Raw genomic sequence first — 19,013 nt, forward strand, 5'->3', positions numbered from 1 at the left:
TGTGGTGCGTGGGCTTTCACGTCTGGGTCCCTCGGCAGACCCGCCTCTGGGGAAGGGCCTGTGGGCTGGAGGGGTGTCTCTCTGTCCCCTCCTCCTCTTTCTTGTTGGTCCCTCCTGCCCAGCGGCACAGACAGCGCCCTCAGTACAGTGTGAGTGTGGGAAGGAGGAGAGTGAGGTGCTGGGGTTCCAGGGCTCTGACACACACACACACACACACACACACACACACACACACGTGCGTGCACTTACAGGAATTTGCTGGCGTGCAGGTAAAGAGGCCACAGAACTTAGTCTTAAGATTTTTATAAAAACCCTCAACCGAGGGCCGGCCAGAGGGTGGAGAGGGCTGCAGTGTTGTTCTTCACGGAGGTGAGGACAGATCCAGGGCCCAGGCCAGCTCCTAGGCCCCGGGAGAGGCAGCAGCACAGACAGTGTGTCAGAGCCGAAGGCAGGGCGGGCCTCCCGCTCTGAGCGCGAGGCTGGGAGCAGCGCGCCCCCCCTGCCCTGGGCCGCGGACAGAGGCCTGGCCCGCTCCCACGCCTAGTCCCGCAGGGACACCTTCACAAAGAGGGTGGCAGATGGGTGCTGGTCTCCATTCTTGGACAAGAGGTGCACGTGGCGGTATCCTGGCAGGTGAGGGGGCGGGAAGGAGCACACAAGGAAAGTTCCAGTCACTCGGGCAGGATGCTTCAAGGGACAGCCACCCCCGCCCAAGAGATGCCAGGCCCTGCCCCCGCCCCCTGGCCCTCCCCTCCCCCGGACAAACACTCACCCTGCTTGAGGCTGTTCAGGGGGATGGTGCTCTGGCCGATGAAGTCGTTCTTGGAGGAGGCGTCGTAGTCCTCCACCACGAAGCGCACGAGGGCCAGCTCAGGCACCGCCACCTCGAACTCGAACTCCGTGTCCCACCACGGGTTGAAACCTGCGGGCACAGGCGCCGTGTCAGCAGCTCGGACACCAGCTGCAGCGGCCGGGCCCGGCCCCGCCTCGGCACGTACCGTTGTTGGTGACCACCGCAGTCTGGCGGCTGGCCACGTCCCGGGCCACGCCGTGGACCTCCACCGTCACCTTGGGGTCCACGATCGAATTCTTGCTCTTGTTGACTTTCGGCAGCTGCTGCCCCGTGATGACCTGCGGAGGGGTGATGGGCATCAGGAATGGTACCGAGGGGGAAGGGGGGGAGGGGGGCGCCTGTGGGCTCCTGGCCCTTCTCTGGCTGGCCATACCCGGATGTTGAGCCGCTTCCGAGTCCACCAGGGCCCCTGAGCCGGGTTCCGCGGGTTGAAGGTGGAGTTGGGGTCTCGCAGGAAAGCAGGCTTCAGCACGTACCCACAGGCCCCGTTGTCCTGGAAGCGGCCCTGATACACATCCATCTCTGGGCCAGGTGTCTGGAAGTTCAAGGCCACTACAGGTAGGACAGAGCAGTCACGGGCTGTGGGGTGGCTTCGGGGGCCCTAGAGCCCAGCCTCCTCAGGGTCCACGGAGGCCTTGGAGACACAGGGTGAGGCAGAAGCAGGGGCCAGTATCGCTGCAAGGCCTCCTGCCCTCCGGCCGACTCTCTGCACCAACCTCGCGTTGCATTTCTGGTGCTAAAACTCTAAGGACTACGATGCTAATGAGGGGGACAGCTCCCAACTGAGGTCACCAGCTCCTGAGCCCACACACTCCTGCATCCGCCCTGCCTCGGTCTCCACGGTCTCCTGGTCCCTGGCCCTCAGCCAGGCCTCCTCCCGGCCCCAGCCAGTGCGTACCGATCTGGCAGCCCCCATTCCACATCTCCACGGGGCTGTAGTTGGAGGAGTCGGTTCTCCACCCAGCAGGGTAGATCCTGCTCAGGTGATTCACGTTGTGGCGGACAAGGCTGTTTCCTGAGGCGGGTACGGGATGGTCAGGCAGGGAGGCCACAGGGGTGCCTGAGTCCCTCCCACCAGCTCTGCTGGTAGCAGCAGGGAATGCTAACTTTGTTCACCGGCGGGGTTGGGGGTGTGGGGGGTGCCAGGTCGGCCCTGGCCCCAGCCCGGATGGTCGGACAGAGGCAGCACCCTCAGGGTGCAGGGCGGGGCTCACCTGACTCTTGGAGCAGCCGGAGGGTGCGGTTCTCAGAGAAGGACGCCATCTCATAGAAAGCCTGCCCCGGGCTGCCAGGGCTGGAGAAGCCCCGGAAGTGGACACTCTTACAGTAAATGACCATATCAGACAGCTCCTTCACTAGCCTGAGCTTGTCCTCCTGGGGGCCACGGGGAGGCCCGGGTTAGAGTCAGAGGTGGGGGCAGGTGGACACTGAGAGAGCCAGGAACCCAGACACAGAGACAGAGAGAGGGAGACAGACACAGAGAGGGGGCAGAGGGTCTGAGTGGCAGCCACAGAGAATTGAGACAGGGCAACCATCCCACCCGGCGATGGGGGGTGAGGATGGGGGAGGGCCCAGGGATGCCCTCCCCACACAGCTTCCCCTCGAACCTTGGGCTTGTGCTGCACTCGGCTCCTCACGGCCTCATCCTCCATCTCCGCTGCCTCGTCCTCATCTGACACGACAGTGGCCTCAGGGCCACCTTCCCCGCTGGGGGGCTGGAGTCCCCCTAGCTTCTTTCCCTTCAGCAAGATCTTCCCCTTCAGTTGCTGCGGATGGAGGGGCAGCTGGTCAAGACCCAGCTGGCCTCCCAGCCAGCCCCCCTGCCCTCTTCTCTGGGCACCCCCGTGCCCACTGTGCACCTCAGGGGATGGGAGGCTGGTGGTGGCCCCTTCCAGCTGCCGGTCCAATAGCATGGAGCCCAGAGTCGTGCTCAGGTGTCGCGCCATCACGCGCTGCTGCTCCAGGCTGCAGTGGTTCTCCAGGGACAGGATGACAGGGTAGGGGGACGCCTGGCGGTCCAAGGCAGATTAGGAGGGGCTGGCCACCCCTAGCCTTCCCCTCCTCACCCCCCACCCCCGGGATGTGGCCACCTTGAAGGCGTAGTCCCGAATGGCCCTGAGCACGTCGCAGAAGAGGATCTTGGAGGTGAAGGTGTAGCCGTGGTAGATGATGGGCTCCTGGTTGGGTCCATCCCAGCAGTCCAGCTCCAGGCAGCGGCAGCCTTTGCACAGCGCCCTGTAGGGGGAGTGGCGCTAGGACCCCCGCCCCCGCCGGAGCCCCGCCCCGCCGGAGCCCCGCCCCGCCGGAGCCCCGCCCCGCCGGAGCCCCGCCCCGCCGGAGCCCCGCCCCGCCGGAGCCCCGCCCCGCCGGAGCCCCGCCCCGCCGGAGCCCCGCCCCGCCGGAGCCCCGCCCCGCCGGAGCCCCGCCCCGCCGGAGCCCCGCCCCGCCGGAGCCCCGCCCCGCCGGAGCCCCGCCCCGCCGGAGCCCCGCCCCGCCGGAGCCCCGCCCCGCCGGAGCCCCGCCCCGCCGGAGCCCCGCCCCGCCGGAGCCCCGCCCCGCCGGAGCCCCGCCCCCGGCCTCCACGGGCTGCCCCACCGGATGTAGGCTTCGGTGCTGCTGGGCCCGGTGAGCTGGTCTTCCAGCAGGTAGGTGTTGTGCGAGGAGGACACCAGGTAGTGGCTGAGCGGCTGGCCCATGTCCTGGTAGACCCGCCGGTGCGCCAGGTTGAAGGCGCTGCCGTCGGCCGAGAGCAGGTACATGAGGAAGCCGTCCTTGGTCATCTGCCGCTGGGCCTTGGCTGGGAGGGAGGCGGGGACCCGTCAGAGCCCTCCACCCGCAGCCACCTCCGGGGCCCTGTCTTCTCCTGTTCTGTACCCCACGCTGTGAGGCCCTGAGGACAGGACTTCACCTCCTCCGGCTCTGTGCCTGCGCCCCGGGGCCCCCTCCAGGACAGGGCCGGGTCTCAAAGGTGGGCCCAGGATGGACATCAAGAGGGAAGCAGGGACAGTGTTTGCTTGCCCAGTCTCCTCTCCTCTTTCCTGGGAGAGGGGTCCTCAAAACCCCCTGAAGGAGGAACTGAGGCTGGAGCCCTGTCTGCCGTCTGGCTGCTTTCATGGGCCGGCAAATACTGGCCGGGTGGGTCCTGAGGCACCCCCGTTCCTGCAGCTCCCTATTTGGGGCTGCAGTGTCCCCAAGAGGTCTCCCAGCCGGGTGTGGCCCTCACCAGTCTCGCTGGGCTCGTAGCGCTCAATGAGGGAGAGGGCCAGGGCAGGCCCGGCCGCCTCCTCCCGCTGCTGGTGCTGCAGGAAGGTCACTAACTGGTCCACGGACAGGGTCTGCCCGGAGCCCGCAGCCTCCTCGAAGGTGCGGTCGATCTCCTTCCGCTGGGTCAGCATCTTGTAGAAGGCCTCAATCTCCTCGTCCTCCAAGGAGTCTGTCTGGGAGTGGTCACATTCCTGCAAAGCCAGGACAGCCCCGTGGGCAGGCTCAGCGCCGGCCCTGGCCCAGGGCCAAGGACCCAACGGCCAGGGCTCCCTGCTGCCTCACCCTGAAGATCTTCCGGGCGTAGCTGTCGTCCACCTGGATGTTGAGCTCCTTCAGGAAGTTCTGCAGTTCCTTGAAGCTCATCTTGTTATCCTTGTTTTTGTCAGCTTTTCGCAAGCAGGAGTGAATCCAGCTGGGCAAGAAGTAAGGAAAGAACCCAGGAGCCCACGTCCCCCCAGAGCCCCAGCCAGAGCCGTGGTTCAAGCCCAATATCGACTCCTGGGCCCCGGCAGACTGAGGCCACTGGAGACACGGCTCCCCGCAGGCCCCACTTACTGGAATCCGAATGCCAGGGGCAGGGCCTGGTGGCCTCTTGAGTGGAAATGTCACATCCTAGCACGGGGGCTTTTTCCTATTAGCTGGCTTTGAACCCTTTCCAATTTTAAAAATATTTATTTCCTTTCTATAAAAGGATTTATTGTAGATAATGTAGAAAATAAAGAAAAATAAACAAATCCCCCATAGCCTCAGGGATAACCCTGTTAATATTTACAGGTCTGTCCTCTCGTTTTCAATATATAACCCTTAGCCAACTCGACCAAAGCACTTGGGGCTTACTTTATAGGAAACAGCAAATTTCAAGCCACTGATCACGTTGTCATGATGGGGCACTAACCCCCACGTCTCTCTGACCTCTATCCTCTGTCCCGTCAGCCTTGACCTTGAGAAATAGGTGATTTAAATGCCAGAGGCTAGGTCTCCCACTGAAGCAGGCGACTCTCCTCAGCCTCCCAGCTCCGCGCTGGTTACAGGGGGGCGGGGGGGGGGGCGGTGAAGAGGGTACATGGGCGGGGGCTGCATAGCTCTCTGGTGCTTGAGTCAGAGTGGACCAAAAAGGGCTCCAGATGCCTCCCCTGCTTCCCTTCTTCTAGGGACTGAATTATGTCCCCCCCCCCCGACCCCAAAATGCGTGTATTGAAGCCCTAACCCACAATAGGATGGTATTTGGAGATGGGGCCTTGGGAGGTTTAGATGAGGTCATGAGGTGGGGCCCTCTTGATGGAATTAGTGTCCTTATAAGAAGAGACACCAGAAAACTTGCTCTCTCTCTCCCTCTCTCTCTCTCTCTGCCGTGTGAGGACACAGTGAGAAAGAAGGCATCCATCCAGAAGCTAGGAGAAGAGCTCTCACCATGCTGGCCCCCTGATCTCGGACTTCCAACCTCCAGAACTGTGAGAAAAGGTATTTATGCTGTTTAACTGAATCTGTGCTACTTTGGTATGATGGTCTGAGCTGGGTATCTTCCATACCCGGGCTGACCTGGGGACAACCACAGCCAGAATCCCCAGGCTGGGCCTGGTCCCCCTGCCACCGAAAGGATACTGCTGCAGCTTCTGCTGCTGGTCCATGGAGCCTGAGTGATGGATGATCTTGCGCAGACCCTGCACCCAGTGCTGGGCGTCAGCTGGTGACGAGGCGATGAGGTCTAGTGTGTTCCGCTGGTTTTTAAAGACAATGGAGAAGCAGCGGTCCTCGGGCACGTCCCGGGCAAACTTCTCCAGGCCCTCCGTGCGGTGTCCCATCCGTACCTCCTGGATGTCCTCGACGGAGACTGTAAGAAGGGGGTGGGGGCAGAGAGAAGCATGAGGCCAGCCCCTGCCCCCCACATGGTCGAGGCCACAGTGGAAGGGGCCACAGTTTAGAGACAGAGGCGGGGCTGGAGCTCAGGCATTGATCCGGGGGGAAAGGAGCCGGCGGGAGGACCGCCAGTGGCGGGGAAAGGAGGCAGGGAGGCAGAGACCGAGGTGGAGGGGGAGCGTGAGACACAGCTGCAGTGGGCAGGGTGAACGCACAGAGCGGGACTGACTTTAGGGTGGGACCGGCGCCTTGGACCCCGGACCCCATTGTTTCTGTGCTGTAGGGAGCAGGGCCCTGGGAGAGGATTGGGGCAGAGCAGACCATTCTGGAGCTTGGGGCCTGTGACCGAGACCCTGCTGATCGGACTGACTTTGGACCCGTTCTCCCCTCAGACAGTCGTGTGAGCCTCCAGGCCCCTCTCCTGACCATTCAGGAGCCGCGAGCCACCCTCGGTCAGCCCTGGCCTTGGGGTCTGGGGGCACAGGCAGAGGGAGAGGTGCTGTGTCGGGGGGTAAAGAGGACCTTACCCCATTGGTGTCTGTATGTGTGCAGAACTCAGGGAACCCCTGGGCCATGAGGGTGCAGGAAGGCTCTGCCCTCCAGGATCAAAGAGGCAGACTGGAGCATGCCCACGGGGGGTCTGAGAGATTACATCATTCTGCCCTTAGGAGCCGGACGGAGGGCCCTGCTGTCAGAGCCCAGCCTTCCAGGCTTCAGGGAGCAGCAACCCCCAATGTGTCTCCCTGATCTGGCTGGGAGCCAGTCCCACCAGGCTCTGCGCCTGCCCCACCCCCATCCTGAGCATCCACATCCATCTGTCCTGAGTCCAAGACCAGCTCTAGCTGAAAGCCGCTTGTTCTCCCCCTCGCGCCCCCCCCCCCCCGTGCCCGCACACACCCTGAGCGCCCCAGGGTCTCCTAGCCACCTGCAGGCCCCATGTGTGTGCCATGTGCCCAGCCTGGGCGGCAGGCTCTGGGAAGTGGGACACGTGAGCCCTGGGCCATCTAGGGCTCAGGGACATCCCTGCTTAATCCCTGTGCCCACAGCCTCCTGTGCCCCGCCAGGCCCCACACCAGCTGCCCCCGACCCAGGCTGGAGTGCAAACAGGAAGCCTGAGCCCTGGAGCTCCCGGGCCGGCACCCCCACCCACTCCAGAGAGAAAGTCCAGATGCCTCCACTGCTGATAATGCCTGTCTGCCCCTGGGAACCAGAGTGGGGTGGTGTGTGTGTTGGGGGGAGGGAGGGGCGTATTGGTGACAGAATCAGGGGAGACTTAGGGATCAGGGAGCAGAGGCAGAGAGACCTGGGGGAGGGGAACCAGTCCTCCCTCACCTGGCCTCACTTTCCCTGAGGATAGAGTACCGCTGAGGACAACAGTCTCACCCTCAGAGCAGGGAAGCAGCCGACAGGCAAGCACAGCCCAAGGCCTGCCTCAGTGGCTCTGACATGGCGGGGAGCCTCTTGGGCCAGTGTCCTCACCTGACCACACCCGACGCCCGGCCCTGGACCTGTCACCCCTGCTGCCCCCTCGCTCACGTCCCATCCTCTGTCTCGCCCTGCTTCTTGCTCACACTGGGTCTCCTGCCTGGAAGTCTATCCTGCCCTCTGCTCCTCGCCGTCCCAGTGTGAGGGTCTCACCTCCCCAGGGCAGGTCTGGAAAGGCCTGAGCCTCTACTCCGCTGCCGCCCCCACGCCCAGCCCCACAGGTGGGAGGCACACACTGGGAACCATTCATATGGGCTGGCTGCTGGGCTCCCAGGAAGCCCCAGGGCTCAGAGCGTAAGATGCCCTGTTCCCACGGGGCCGCCACCCACCAGCGCTTAGCGGGAAACTCCATATCAGGGCAGAGGCCTGTGAAGAAGCCTGGCTGGTGCCCCAGAGGCAAGATCAGGGTCACTCCAGTGCTGAGCGGCAGACGTGCGCTGAGGGTGGTTTTCTGAGAGCTTCAGTCTCCATCCCCTCGGACCCTGCCCTGGCCCACAGCCCCAAGGCCCCAGGCCAGCTCCCCCATCGGCCCCTGCCCCTGTCCTGCCTCACCTCTGGCCCCTCAGGCCACAGGTCAGCAGGCCATACCTTCTTATGTTTCTGCCCAGTGTCCTGAGGCCCGGCAGACCCTTCCTGGGGTCCCTTCTGCGGGCTGACCCTCCCCTTCCTCCTGTGACCCTCCTACTCCTGCCTGGGGCCTGTCACCTGTGTCTGACCTGATTCCCTATAGACCTGCCAGTGTGCTGACCCTGCCTGTCCCCAAACGGCCGAAGGGAGGTGAATGGGTGAGGGATTTCCAGAGGTCTGGGCTGTGAGAGACCCAGCTGCACTGGCCCATAGAGCAGCCACCAACCGCATGTGTCATTTAAGTAGAAATTCATTAAAATCCGACCAAGTTAAGTCCTGGTCCTCAGCCACACTAGCCAAGTTTCAGGTGCTCCGTGACCACAGGTGGCAGCCGTGACAGACAGCCTTGGCCTGTGGTTTTCCCACCACGTAGAGGTGCAGCAGCGTAGACCTCGCATTTGACAAAGCCTTGGGGGCAGTCTGTGTTAAGCCGTCATCAGAGTTTCCCCCTAAGGCCTGGTAGGGGACACTCTCCATTTGCAGGCCTGAGCCTTGGGTTCCTGGGCCATTTCCAAAGCTTCTGGAAAGCCCTCGGACCCCTGCCCTCGAGGGAGCTACCCTGCTGAGGCCTCTCTCTTTGTGTCCTAGCCCCGCTCTGCCCCATCTCCCTGCTGTGGCCCCAGTCCTAGGGAAGGACCCCACCTCACATCCTGACCGGACTTTATCTGCCCCAACTTTGGGCTGGTTTTGGCCTCACCACACCTGGAGTCTAGTCTGCCCAACTTCCCTGCTCCCCACAAGGGCCTGGGCGGATACCTATGCGTTCACACAGCACTGTCCAGCTCCCTCCCTCCTCCGAACCTGCGTTCCCCACCTGTGGTCATGGTTACGTGCCCCTCACCCCCAGAAGCCTTTAGCATCTCTGTCTGCAGTCCTGAGTCCTGTGCGCTCCAGCCCAGCCCAGAGCTCAGTTTTAACTGCCTCCTCCCCCGGACTCTGGCTAACTGCAATGTCCCCCTATCTGGTCCTGATTGCACGCCTGACCTATACCCCACCAGGCTGGGACTCAGTTTCCCTATCTGTGGTCCTGGTCCCTGATGGACCTCCACCCCCAGCCAGCACCAGTGTCCCCATCCAAGCCTGGGTGGCACACTCTGCCTCCTCCCCACAGCCCTGGGCACTCACACAGCTGGGACTCCGGGCTCCTCATGACCTTGCGGGACTCCTGCCAGATGGTCTTGCAGTCTTCCTGCAGCTTGTAGAAGCGTTCTCGCCGCCATGAATTGGACTTCACCTTCAGGAGCTGGGTGCCCTTCAGCAGCGCCTGTAGGTCCTCGTCATTCTGTAGGCCTGGGGGGCAGAGCTCGTAAGATGCCACCTCCTCCAGTGTCCCTGCTGTCCCAGACCCCACGCTGGCCACGCCCACCTCCAGACCCTCTAGCACAGTGATGGCGAACCTTTTGAGCTGGGCGTGTCAGCATTTTGAGAAACCCTAACCTAACTCTGGTGCCATGTCACATATAGAAATTTTTTGATATTTGTAATCGTAGTAAAACAAAGACATATTTTTGATATTTATTTTACATATTTAAATGCCATTTAACAAAGAAAAATCAACCAAAAAAATGAGTTCGCGTGTCACCTCTGACACACGTGTCATAGGTTCGCCATCACTGCTCTAGGAGCCCGCTTCTCCCCAGCCTCGTCCCCATCTCTCTGTTCACATCTCCCTCCTTCAGCCATGCTCCAACCTGCCCTGCCTCACACGAAGTCATCTCTGAGCCAGCTGAGGGCACGTAAACCTTGGATGCCTACCCACTCAAGGCCATGCTTCATACACTGACCTGCCACCCACAGCTGAATGGACAAAGGGAGGGCAGCTAATTTAAGGACTCCTGGTCCCTAGGGGACCAGACCCCCCAGGAAGTAGCCTGGCTCTGAAAGACGAGGTGGGCCCCTCCTGGTCACACTTAGGGGTCAGAGTGACCTGAAGGAAGCGGGACTAAAAGATCGGGCAGAGCAGGAAAGAAAAGGGACAGACACCGATGGCAATGGGTCCAGAGCATCTCAGAGCCCAACAGCCTCCCAACTCCACTGGCTATGGAATCACCGGTGCCTACGTCCAGGTCCCCCTCCCGACAACTGTGTGACCTGGACAAGTGTCTTCATGTTGCAGGGCTTCTGCTGTCCCGTCTGTAAACTGAGGATAGAAATAGCAGCCCCCTCAAAGGGAAGGGCTGTGGTTAAATGAGATGATGCACGATTCTGGGAAGGTCCCGAGGTAAAGCCTTTCTAGTTCTTAATGTCAACATTGTAGTTACTCTGGGACCCTTGTGCCCATCCCTGCTACCCTCACCACGATCGCCACCCCTGACTTGGACCTACTTGAGTGGGTCTTGATCCTTGTCCCAGAAGAGAGAGATGCCCCTGTCCCTCCATGGCCGCCCCATCACTGAATATCCTGGGGCCGAGACGCCTCCTGGTAAGTCCCAGTGCAGTCCCACAGCGAGGACCAGAGCCCTGGCTGCTTGGCACCCTTTTGCTGCTCTCGGAGACCCAGGCTGGCCTGAGGCATGGGCTCCCAAAGCTATGATGCCCTTTGTCCCCCCAGGCCCAAGCAAGAGGCACCAAAGGGATACTATGCCCGGCTCCCCAGGAGCCCTCACCCCCAGCAGACCCTGTACCAAGTGTGATCAAGGAGAGACCCCCACCCTAATAACCTATCATTGTAACATAGAGTGAGATACATCTATAGCTGTGCCTGGACATATCACCCTATATCTGTATCTATAAATCTGTATCTATAGCTCTGTATCTGTATGTATCAACCTATATCTGTATCTATAGATCTGTATCTGTATGTATCAACCTATATCTGTATCTATAAATCTGTATCTATAGCTCTGTATCTGTATCAACCTATATCTGTATCTATATCTGTACCTATAGATCTGTATCTGTATGTATCAACCTATATCTGTATCTATATCTGTATCTATAGATCTGTATCTGTATGTATCAACCTATATCTGTATCTATATCTGTATCTATAGATCTGTATCTGTATGTATCAACCTATATCTGTATCTATATCTGTATCTATAGATCTGTATCTGTATGTATCAACCTATATCTGTATCTATATCTATATATCTATATCTGTATATATCACCCTAGCCACATGCAGTCCAGCAGCCAGCTCTGTTCAGAGCCAATTGGCCATTTCGCCTCATGTCTGTCACCAATATTAAAATTGTGTGGCCATAGCCATCTTTATCCTCTGCTCCAGCAGGGACCGGGTGGGTCCCGTCTGTGGGGCCTGTGCCTAGGCCTGGAGGCTTTTCTTTTCTGAGCCCAGATTCCCAGCCCCTCATAGCCTCTCCCACTCTGTCCTTGCCTCCCCGCTCCCTAGCCAGGCCCACACACCCACCGGACCCACAGAACTTTCTGGACGTAAGCCTCCGTCACCACATCCTCTTTTCCTCTTGCCAGGCTCCTGCCTCCCGCGGGGACAAAGTCCAGGGCTAACACCCGCCTCCCTATCGCTTTGGGCACCTCCCTTCCCAATCTGTGCCTCTGGTCCCCTCAGCACTGGGCGAGTGCAGTGTTGGAGGAGGTGCCTCGGAGCCTTCTCAGAGGTGATCTTCTGATGTGACCTTCCCCCACCTTTGTCCCAAGTCTCTCCACCCCAGGAGACCCCTCTGCCTTGGTGGGAGCAGTTCCCCTTCAGCCCCAGGGGAAGCCCAGTGGAGAAGGGGGCTCCATCCGGCAGGATGTCCTAAACTGCTGGTGGTGTCTGTGGAGCTCACAGCCAGAGGAAGGGGAGGGGAGCCCCCAGGCTGCCAGAAGAGGCACCTCAGCCCCTGCTGGGGATCCCACAGTCCCCACCAACCCCCCAAGCTGGGCACACAGTAGGACCAGCCCCTGCCCACAGCACGGGACTGTGGGGGTGGGGGTGGGGAAAGAGGAGGTGAGCCCCACCCTCCAGCTCTGGAAAACACCGTGAGGAGATGACATATTCATCCTGTCCCGGAGCCAGGCTGTGGCCCTGTCTGCAGTCGGACAGAGATAAGCCCCCTGGCTGCCGATGTGACTTCCGAACACAGACCTCCGTCCCAAGGTCCTAGTTGATAACAGTGCCCTCGGCCGCTGGGAAACCTGAGCAGGCACCTCCACCTCTGAGCCTCATGGAGGCCCTTTTGTTTCCGAGGCTCCTGGGCTGCCGGCCCCACCACCCAGAAAGTGTGGGCACTCCTCACCCAGCCCCGTTCGCTTAGCTCTACTGCCTTCTCCTGTGGGGGTGGGGGAGAGGCCTCTGAGCTCACTAACCTGCGCAGGCCCGCTGCACCCCGAGAGGTGCCCAGGAGAGGGTGCTGTAGGCACTAATAGGAGGCTGGGGGGAGGGGGGTGCCAGGAGTCCTGACCATGTACCTAGGGGGGTGCATAATAGAGACAAACTGGGCTTGGGACTCATAATAATACATAGCAATACTGAGGTCAAGTCACACAGTGATGTACATTGTTACACGGAGTCACACACAGCCACACAACATACAGTGCCTTATCATCATCATCATGATAATAACAGCATCCACCATAATAATGGCTAGTATTCGAATAAGATACTGCTCTTAGCGCATGTATTTAACCTCCCTAACAACCCTATGAGGGAGGCACTATCACTATTCCCATTTCGCAGATGAGGAAATTGAGGCTCAGGGAAGTTACATGGTGGAGTCAGGACTCAAGAGCCTGCCCACGGGTCCATGATAGGAAACATTACCAGGTGCAGCCACCATGCAGGGGTACACTGGCACAGGTAGTAATGTCAGAAAACCCACATCATAACACAAAGTAATAGAATCTCTCAGTCGCCTGGATCACCCCCTGCCACATCTGTCACCCACAGTGCACACAGCATCACATCGGACCACACACTCTTGCAGATCATCTCACAGCATGACAGTCACACCAGCTCCGCACCAGGCCACATACCCAGTAGTGCCTCATAAATCTATAAACAGGGAGGGAGGGAGGGAGGGAGGGATGACAAGGAGCAGGGAGGCTTGGAGGAGCTGGGGTGTGTCAGAAAGAGGGGTAACCAATGCCCCCAGGACTCACCCCACATGCCACCCCTGCAGACACGGCCCCACAATAGGTCACACACTCACAGGAATACTACACAGGTCCAATCAAAGGAACATCTAGTCCGCCTCTGCCCCAGCGGCCATCCCAGTCTCCACAGACGTCGGTGTTCCCTGCGACCCTTACCCAGCCTCTGCCCATTGAGCGCCGCCACCTTGAGGCTCTGCTCCTGCAGGTAGAGCTCTCTGGAGTGGCTCCGGCCCCGCGGAAACTGCATGATGCGCCGCAGTGGCCCTGCCGCCGCAGAGCCTGGCCCGGGACAATGCACTAGTCTCCAGACGTCTAAGGAGGCGGGAGCAGGGGGCGGAGACTAAGAGGGGGCGGGGCTACAACCTGGTTGGAGGGGCGGGGCCTCCGGCCTAGAGGCGGGGCGAGAGGGAAATCTGGGCCGAAAGGGGCGGGGCCGGTAGGCCCTGGAGGTGGGGCGAGAGCGGAATCCGGGCGGGCAGAGGAGGAGCTAGAACCCCGAGAGCGGGGCGCCCCGGAGGAGGAAGCGGAGAAGTGACGAAAACCAGAGGCCAGAAAGCGGAGCGAGGGCACAGCCAGAGCCAAAGAGGTGGGGACGGGGAGGAGCCGGGCCTGGGCAGGGGGTGGGGGGAAGGCGATGTGGAGGCAGAGCTATACCCAGGAAGCTGGCCCGGGGCGGGGTCAGGGCCCAGAGGGGGCGAACCCCGGGAGGGTCCTCACTGGAAAGGCGGTGTTCCGCCGAGGGGTGGGGTCCGACCGGGGGTGGGGCCTGAGCCTGGCTTCCAAACACCAGCTGGGGTCTCCCGGAGGAGGCTGTGAACGGGATGGAGGCTATGCCAGACCACCTCGCCAGCCAAATATTTTACCAAAATTACTCAACGAATTCATTGTGACTCAGCTGGCTGTCGCCTCACTTGTGAACCTCAGGCAGGCCTGTTTCCTTCTGTTTCCCCACCTGAGTGGGTAATCTCCAAGGGTCGGAATGCGAATGGAATTCTTGAAGGAAAAAAAAAAAGCTGATCTTCAATGAGTCCATTAACGCAGGCTTACTTTGATAAATGCACGAGGACGACTGCCACTGTATACACTGCGCTGCCAGTGTGCAGGGGAACAGTGGGACCTTTCATCAAGTGACAGCTTCTCTGTCACTCACCCAGCAGTTATTTATTGAGCCCCTACTATGTGCCAAGGTCAGGACACCACCCTGCAGGCCTGACTCACTCCTCTCTTGCTCCCTGCCTCTGAATGGTTCGCTTCACTTCAGCTCCCGTCCCCAGCATTGGCAGTGAGTCACTGGCAAAGCCAGTTAGTAGCACAGACAAGCACAGCAACGATAAAATGAAGCGCCAGGTGACTTGCAGAAAGTCACTCCACAGAGAGTAAGTCATGAGAGCGTGTTAGTGTAGATGAGCTGCAAAACGGGCACAGACAAGTTGTTACCCATTTTGGAGAGGGGCGGAGAGCAGAGTGTAAGGGGAACCTCTGTTTGAGAGGAAGCGTGCACGGGTTGTTAACTGTAGCACCAACGACAGAATCACATCTCAATATAATTTGCTCCTTTTGAATTATGTATTTTATTGTACATTTAAAAACAAGATCCTGAGAAGAGCCTGCAGGCTTCACCAACTGCCAAAGTAGCCTATGGCACACAAAAAAAGTTACTGATCAGGGTGGATCAGCGTGTGTCTGTGTAGTGTGGGCCTGGAACCCCAGGAATAGCACTTTGAATCATAATTGAGGTGGGTAGGGGGTTGGCCACCCCGACTTGCTATGGTGGTTCTGGAATCATTATCTCTTGGGGATAGTGGTTTTTTAGCCAACCTAGAAGCTCCCATGCTCATTAGTGCTCTTATCTTCACTTCTGTGAAATGGGTATTGGGATCCTGTGGATGAGAAAACAGGCCCAGAGAGGCAAATGGATTTGCCCAGGGTCACAATATAAGGCAAAGCTAGGACTGGAGTCCAGGTCTCCGGAGGCCAAGACGAAGCCAGCGTCTTCCTATATAGCCTGCCTTCCCCTTTTTAAAAATGTTAATCCTAACCCAAGGATATGTTTTTATTGATTTTAGAGAGAGAAAAATGGAGGGAGAGAGGAAAAGAGAGAGAGACATCAATGTGAGAGAGAGACATCGAACTGTTGCCTCTCGTACACATCCCCACCAGGGATCGAACCTGCAACCTAGGTGTGTGCCCTGACCAGGAAGCAAACCCACAACCTTTTGGTGTGTGGGGGGACAGCACTCCAACCAACTGAGCCACCGGCCAGGGCTCCTGCTTCCACTTTTACAAATGCCAGTTCTCACAGTGGGGCGCGAGGGATTCGGTGTAGGAAAAGTTAGTGGAGGTAGATGTGTTCAGTGAGGACAGGGCCCTGGAAGGTTATGTCCTTTCGGGCACATCTGGGAACCTGCTCGAGAAGCCAGTGCAGCCCTGGCCAGCATGGAGAGAGCAGAGGAAGTGAGTTAGGCGGAGATGGGGGTCCTGGAACTTCAGTCAGAGGGCTTCAGACTTGGGAAGGAGCCCCTGATTCTTGAATCCAGTTCTAGTCATTTTTTTCTGGCTCGGGATTGCCTTATGGTGTAACCTTATCTCCCAAAGAATGAGGCAGCAACTCACAGGGCATGGTCACTTGGGGGATGGGCCGCCTGCTGGAACATGGCACAGGCTGGGTCCCAGACACTGTTCTAATTCCCTTATAGCAGCGGTTCTCAACCTGTGGGTCGCGACCCCTTTGGGGGTCGAACGACCCTTTCACAGGGGTCGCCTAAGACCATCGGAAAACACATATATAATTACATATTGTTTTTGTGATTAATCACTATGCTTTAATTATGTTCAATTTCTAATAATGAAAATACATCCTGCATATCAGATATTTACATGACGATTCATAACAGTAGCAAAATTACAGTGATGAAGTAGCAACGGAAATAATTTTATGGTTGGGGGTCACCACAACATGAGGGACTGAATTAAAGGGTCGCGGCATTAGGAAGGTTGAGAACCACTGCCTTATAGGCATCCCTTCATTCAATCCTCACAGCAACCCTATGAGGGAGGTAGTATTCTTATCTCCCATTTTACAGATGAGGCACAATTAAATCGAGGGATTTGTCTTGATGAAAAAGCCAAGTAGTCTGCCCAGAATTCATGCAGGTCTTCTACACTGCCTCTGCATGCATCTGGGGGTGAGGACAGAAGGGGCATGTCATACCCAGGGAGGCAGGTCTCAAACAGGAAGGGCCAGGGCGGCCAAGCCCACGCCACAGGACTGGGAGGCCCTGGCTGAGCCTCCAGGCAGCCTCCTCTCCAGGGGAGACACCGGGGTGCCAGGGGAGAGAGACTGGACAAAGGCGTAGATGCCTGAGGTGGAGCCCATGCCGACATGGGCTGAGGCCGCAGCCGTGCCAGAGGCGCCCGAGGGCATTTAGGTGGTCTGAGCGGGGGGGGCAGCGTGTGAGAGGTGGCAGTGTGTGGGGCAGACAGCGCTAGACTAGCTCAGGGATGAGGAGAGAGAAACCAGAGGTCCCAGTGTGGTCCTCTGAGCTGTCAGTCTCCCTTCCTGCCAGGCTGGCAGGAGCATTGGGGCACCTCTGGCCTGAGGAGAGAAGAGGGAGCACTGGAAGGAGGGGGGACCCCATGACACGAGGTTGCCTCGAGGAGCCCGGGCTACTGGTATGAGGGTAACAGCTCTGGGCCAGGGGACCAGGTCTGGCCAATGGGAAAGGAGACAGACCGGACTGGCGGGTAAGAACCCCTCCGAGTGGGACAGCTGGGGGCGCTGCCTCGCTCTTTCTCACCTGTGATGTCCAGGTCTGGTTTAGAAGGGTGGGTAGTGGACACGAAGTCTCTCACCCTAAGCGTTCTGGGAGGCTGAAGGAGCTATGGTTGAGCAGTGATTGGCGTGAGAGGGGCGGGGCTTGCTGAGCTGACTGACGCCGGGGTAGGGGGTGGGGACAAGAGGGTAAGCTTCCCAAGTGCAGGCGAGCGCCCAGGCTGGAGCAAAAACGTGCCAGGTCCAGGTTGGGGGTTCCGTCCAGCCATCAGGCCTCCAGGTCCTGGGGTCGGGAGCCCGCGGCTGCTCTCCCTCCAGGAGGGACCGCGTTAGGGCCAGGAGCTGGCTCAGGCTCCGTTCGGGGTCGGAGGAGACAGTTCGGCTGGACAAAGGGTGGAGGCGCAGGCATTTCCAGCTGAGGCTTGGCCCGGTCCAGCCAGGAGGATGCGCAGATGGAGGAATAAGGCTGCTGCCCCCCCGCCCCTCACCCCCCACCCCACCCCCACCCCGGCCTGGGCATCGCGGACTGAGTTCTGCGCGGGGCAGTTACGGCGGCACGGCCGGACCTGGGCCAACCTTGCACACCTCGCCCCACCTCTCCCCCCACCCCATCCCCCCACCCGCCACACCCACGCGGCCTGAAACAATCCACGCACGCCGGGGCTTTGCGGAGCTTCTCTGGGCGCCGGACGGGGCGGGGAGAACTCGCTTATTCGTGGATGCTGGTTCCTTCCCTCCTCGGCCCCTCCGTGCGCGCTGGACCAGGATGAGGGGGAGTCCCCAGGCTGGGGGGACCCGGGGAAAGTCTTCGGACCCGCACCCCTACCCCCCACCTCGGGTTAGAGCTGGGGGCTGAGCTGGAAACGCCCAGGGGCGCGCCTGGCAGTCCCACCCTAAATCCTGGGCCGAGATTTTCCCGATGGGACCGGAGGGCCGCGGGGCGGGCCAGGACGGGGCGGAGGGTGGACGCAGGACCCCGGGGTCCTCCGCCCGGAGCCGGGAGGGCTCGCTGCGGGGCGGACCCTCGCAGGGACTCCCCAGCGCGCCGGCCACGCACTCACCGTGCAGGGTCAGGAAGTCCCGGCCCGAGTCCATGCCCGACGCGCGGCGCCGCGGGGAGGGGGAGCGGGGCGCTGCGGGGCACACGCCGCCGGCGGCCTCGGGTCCGAGCCGAGCGCGGAGGAGACGCGCAGGGACTGCGGTGGGAGGAGGCCGGAGGTGGGCCCGGGACACCGCCCCGCCCCCGCCAGCCGCCCGTGCCCCCGCCCCTCCGGTCCACCAACCCGCGTCTCTCCCCGCCCGTCCCGGGGGCCGGGAGGGCGGGCCGAGGTCGGGGCCGGGGAGCCCGCCGAGCCCTGGCCCCCGGCGGGTGGACGCGCCCCGGCCAGAAATAGCCAGCGCCCTCCCGCTTCCCCCGCCGCTGCCACCCCCGGCGGCCGGCCCTGTCATTACCAAGGGCGGCCCGGCCCCACGCCCTGCCCGCGGGCGCCTCCCGGGGCTCGGGGCGATGCTCCCAGGGACCTGGCGTCACCCTCGGGAAGGGCAGCGTCCTGTCCGCGCCCAGGCGTCCAGCCGCCGCGCCCTGCAGGTCTGCTCTCCCCTCCGCAAAACGGGTGCCCAGGTCCCGAGATCCTCAGAGAGGACGCCCGGGCCTTGTCCGGAGGAGGGTCCCCTCCCACCCGCTGGGAAGCTTGAACCCCAGGAGTGCCTTTGGTGGGGGCTGTGTGGGGCGGGGCGGGAAGCTCACAGCAAGGGAGTGCAGGGAGCTCACCTTTGAGACCCCCCTCCCCCCTCCTCTCGCCCCACACCCCCCAAACTGCTGGCCATCTGTGCAGCTGAGTGGCTGACAGGTGTGGAGCCGGGTCGGGTGGTCTTCCCAGGCTCCAATCTTTGGATGGCCTCCCAAGAGGCTGTCCGGGCAAGGGGTCCCTATGTGGACCCCCGACTCCCACCTTCAGTTCCTGAACCCAGACACCCTCTTTACAGGGTACTTAGAGAACCCCAGGGAAAGTCTGGGAGTCCTGCTGCCCACCGCCCCTTGGGAGGGCCCCTTGGGAGAGCCCCCAGCGGGCCTCCCAGGATGAGGGGTGCGGCCCTCAT

The 19,013-nt window shown here is 60.6% G+C and overlaps 1 protein-coding gene across 1 annotated transcript; it reads right to left on the reverse strand.

Moving 5' to 3' along the window:
• Positions 1-410: 410 nt before the first annotated feature.
• PLCD1 (phospholipase C delta 1) lies at positions 411-18,008 on the reverse strand (the record flags this gene model as incomplete). Its single annotated transcript, XM_081105578.1, has 16 exons — positions 411-626; positions 773-922; positions 999-1,131; positions 1,227-1,405; positions 1,752-1,868; positions 2,068-2,227; positions 2,461-2,619; positions 2,713-2,862; positions 2,944-3,088; positions 3,449-3,650; positions 4,077-4,308; positions 4,400-4,529; positions 5,720-5,948; positions 9,212-9,376; positions 13,298-13,453; positions 17,975-18,008. 16 exons carry the CDS (start codon positions 18,006-18,008, stop codon positions 541-543), a joined length of 2,427 nt encoding a protein of 808 aa, XP_080961704.1. The 3' UTR covers positions 411-540.
• Positions 18,009-19,013: the final 1,005 nt, after the last annotated feature.

Source organism: Myotis nattereri, assembly GCF_964212035.1.
Source record: "Myotis nattereri genome assembly, chromosome: 14".
In the NCBI taxonomy this organism is placed as follows: Eukaryota; Metazoa; Chordata; class Mammalia; order Chiroptera; family Vespertilionidae; genus Myotis; species Myotis nattereri.